The sequence below is a fragment of the Nannochloropsis gaditana genome (genome assembly GCF_000240725.1).
Source record: "Nannochloropsis gaditana CCMP526 unplaced genomic scaffold scaffold657, whole genome shotgun sequence".
Lineage (NCBI taxonomy): Eukaryota > Eustigmatophyceae > Eustigmatales > Monodopsidaceae > Microchloropsis > Microchloropsis gaditana.
In genome coordinates this window covers 13,419-16,859 of record NW_005803296.1, presented here as the reverse complement: position 1 = coordinate 16,859, position 3,441 = coordinate 13,419, and the positions used below count along the sequence as shown (strand labels likewise).

The 3,441-nt window shown below is 45.0% G+C and overlaps 1 protein-coding gene across 1 annotated transcript; it reads right to left on the bottom strand.

Moving 5' to 3' along the window:
• Positions 1 to 1,694: 1,694 nt before the first annotated feature.
• NGA_2030500 (glycosyl group 2 family protein) lies at positions 1,695 to 3,117 on the bottom strand (the record flags this gene model as incomplete). The annotated part of the gene is made up of 1 exon (XM_005854000.1): positions 1,695 to 3,117. A coding segment is annotated over one exon (1,423 nt), but the record flags the coding sequence as incomplete, so codon positions are not given.
• Positions 3,118 to 3,441: the final 324 nt, after the last annotated feature.

Here is a 3,441-nt window from a genome sequence, read left to right as displayed (position 1 = left end):
CTACCGGCGCGACGGGTGACACGGGCGCGACGGGTGACACGGGCGCTACGGGCGCTACCGGCGCGACGGGCGCGACGGGTGACACGGGCGCTACCGGCGCGACGGGTGACACGGGCGCTACGGGCGCTACCGGCGCACGGGCGCGACGGGTGACACGGGCGCTACCGGCGCGACGGGTGACACGGGCGCTACGGGCGCTACCGGCGCGACGGGTGATACGGGCGCACGGGCGCTACCGGCGCGACGGGTGACACGGGCGCTACGGGCGCTACCGGCGCGACGGGTATGACAGGTCTTACGGGTTCGACGGGGACCACAGGGTCTACGGGGCACATTGGATCGACGGGTAGTACGGGATCGACAGGCCTCACGGGATCGACAGGGACCACTGGTGCCACGGGCCCTGCTGGATCTGGAGATCTAACACTATGTCTTGAGGCTTGTCTGGCTGAATACAACGCATTCTATAATATTTGCATGGTACGTACAATTTTTATTTTTTTTTAAAAATTAAGGAGAGAGAAGTGGTTTTTTTTTTAGAGGCTCAAATATTCTTGAATGAAATACATCATATTTACAGTTTCAGCTAAGAGCAGCGCGCATGCGATGCTTGAGTGCTGCACAAGTGTCTCGCGACACATGCGATGCAGTCTGCCGGAATACGTCGAGTAGAAGAAATGTAAGGAGTATTGCAGGATACGTCAGAGATCTTATGGGAGGACAGAGACAAATGTAACATGGAAAGAGATTTTATCAATGGATCCTTTAGCGCGAGTCGCGCTTGCATTTGTGACTCCTCTTAGGACTGGTGTCATCACTTTGATGTTACAAATCACAAGAAAAACAAAAAGATGCGCACCATACAGATGCATATTTATCGTATATCCAGCATGAGGTTTCGGCATGTTATCTACTGTAGAATTCGTTGAAAAAGTATTGGCCGACAGCATCTTATCTACTGTAGAATTCGTTGAAAGAGCATTAGCCGACATCTGTTTGAAATTATTGCCGTCCAGTATTATAGATTTACTGGCAACCGCTTCGGGAGTGCATACTCAAAGCATATTGCACATGATTTTTTTCGAAGCTTATTATAAGGAAACATTGGTTGAGGCGGAGCTGGGGAAAAAAGAAAGATTGCTATTGGTATCCGGCGCATACTGTCGTCATTTACTTTCGTTGATCACGAAATGTCATTGAAGTGTGAACTTTCATTTCTTCTTCTACGAAAGGATTTATTATATCATAAGTTGTTGCCTGGATCTTTAAGAGTCTCAGACTCGTCGGTCAAATATCATGTACGGTACGATATCTGTCCAAGATACTCTGTGGACCACTGATGTCACAAAGTCGCTCTCCTTTACGTCTGTGAAGACAATGACAATATCTCCATTTTCCTCCACATATAATGTCATATTCTGGTACATGTTCGCCTTCATTTGCGGAAACATGAATGGAAACGAATAGGTTTTAAGTCCGAGTGTCATATCAACAGCGACCATATGGTAATATACATTTCCTACTTCACCACTGCCTGGTAGATCCACTGTTGAGTATGACTCAGACAGGAACCATGTATCGCCATTGTACTGGACACCATTGCTTGTCCTCCTGAAGAATGAAAAGCTTCTTGGCGTTTCTTTACTAGTATGCACTTCGCATGTTTCCCTGACAAAATTGCCTATCTGCATCGGAAACCATTTTTTAAGGCACAGGCCTCCATCAACGTTTGATAAACTAAAAGGTGCTGATCCCTGTAGCCTCTCCGAGAGCGAGGTGATAGAGACAAGCTTTTCAATTGTATCTTTGACGTTGTCAGCAGAAATTCTACGGTCACTTTCACCAGAAGTTGAGTATCTGCATTCTGTCTCAGCACTATTATTGAGCACCGAATGCCAAAAAATATCAGGCTGAGAGGCGTGATAATGGTGATATGTCACTGTTGAACGTAGGCATTTTATTATACTTTCGATCCAAGCCTCTCGATAAAAATATTCTCGCAAATATTGAGGGGCATACATGTTATTCAGAAATGAAACGCCTGCTGTAAGAGCTAGTATAGGTTGGTCAGGAAAAATATGCCGTGACAGGGTGGCCTTTTCAAAGTCAAGCCAAAACGCGTAGATGTCGCCCACGATAAATAATGTCTCTTTCACGGCCGGTTTAGGAATTTGTGATGCCAAGGTGTAATAGTACCAAGCCAACGTGTAGAGTTCATTATGATGAAGGTAGTATACGAGGTCATAGAGAGGCTCCGCCCGCTTTGATATTCGTGCTGCGAGTTCTCCATATTTTCTGGCGTTGCTTAAATCCTCGAGGCCTAAGTAACATTTGCAAAGCATGTATACTGCGTAGTCCCGCTCCACCCACCATCCATTGTCCATGAAACTGCGCTGTTCGTAGAGTGGAATAGCCTCAGCGTATCTCTTCATATCTTTTAGAGTATTTGCCAAATAGAAGACTGTTCGGGGATTCGATGGATCCCTCTCTAAATCTTGTCGGAGTAAATACTCATCACGTTCGAACTTGTCTCCTTTGGCTTTCCCATCCCCAACGTCTTCGATGTATATTAGATCCTTCGAGATGAGCTCTCGAGAATATTCATCAGGAACATCATAATATTCGTGGGTAGCTCCAATTACCTTGATTTTGTCTGCTGTGCGGCGTATAAGTCTTACATTTTCATACTCTACTTTGGATTCTTGGATGAGGTTATAAACATCTCTATCGTCTATGATGTTCCAACTCCATTCCGGGTGTACTTTTAAAATCATATCGGCATCTAATAACAGAAAATAATCGCACGATTTCATCAATTTTCGGCATTCGTCGATCATTAGGTTACGAGCCTGGGCGAAATTAATGAATGGTCCGTGCAAAACTTGACCTGGTACATCTATGGACCTCAAAACATCGACAGTATCATCTGTTGATCCTGTGTCCATGACACAATATTCCGACACGAAACCCCGAACACTATCAAATAAGCGCGGCAGTATCGGGCCTTCATTCTTTATAATCATGGCCAGGCATACGGATGTATTAGTATCGCGTTTGATGGCATTGCTTTCCTGGAGACAAAATATGGTTCCCCAAACGCAAGCTATTATGGCTGCTCGTCGTGCGAAGTGAAACATCCTAAAAACGGAGTATATGACACAATCAGAAACCTTATTTTGAACATTAAAAGCTTACGGTGTTTCCTGTTTGTATATCACTTTAATCTCTTCAAAGTTTACCTTCGCAAACAACAAAAACGAGACGGGCAACAACGAGACGGGTAGAGAAGTGATGTGCTTTTTTCGAAAATTTCAATTAGCATTCACCCGCAAAATGACTATGATTGATTTATGGTTTTTTTATCTAATTTCTCGAGATCCGTTCATTGCGGTCATAGGAAATGGAAAAGATCATTCTGAGCTATGCCCACACATCACCCCA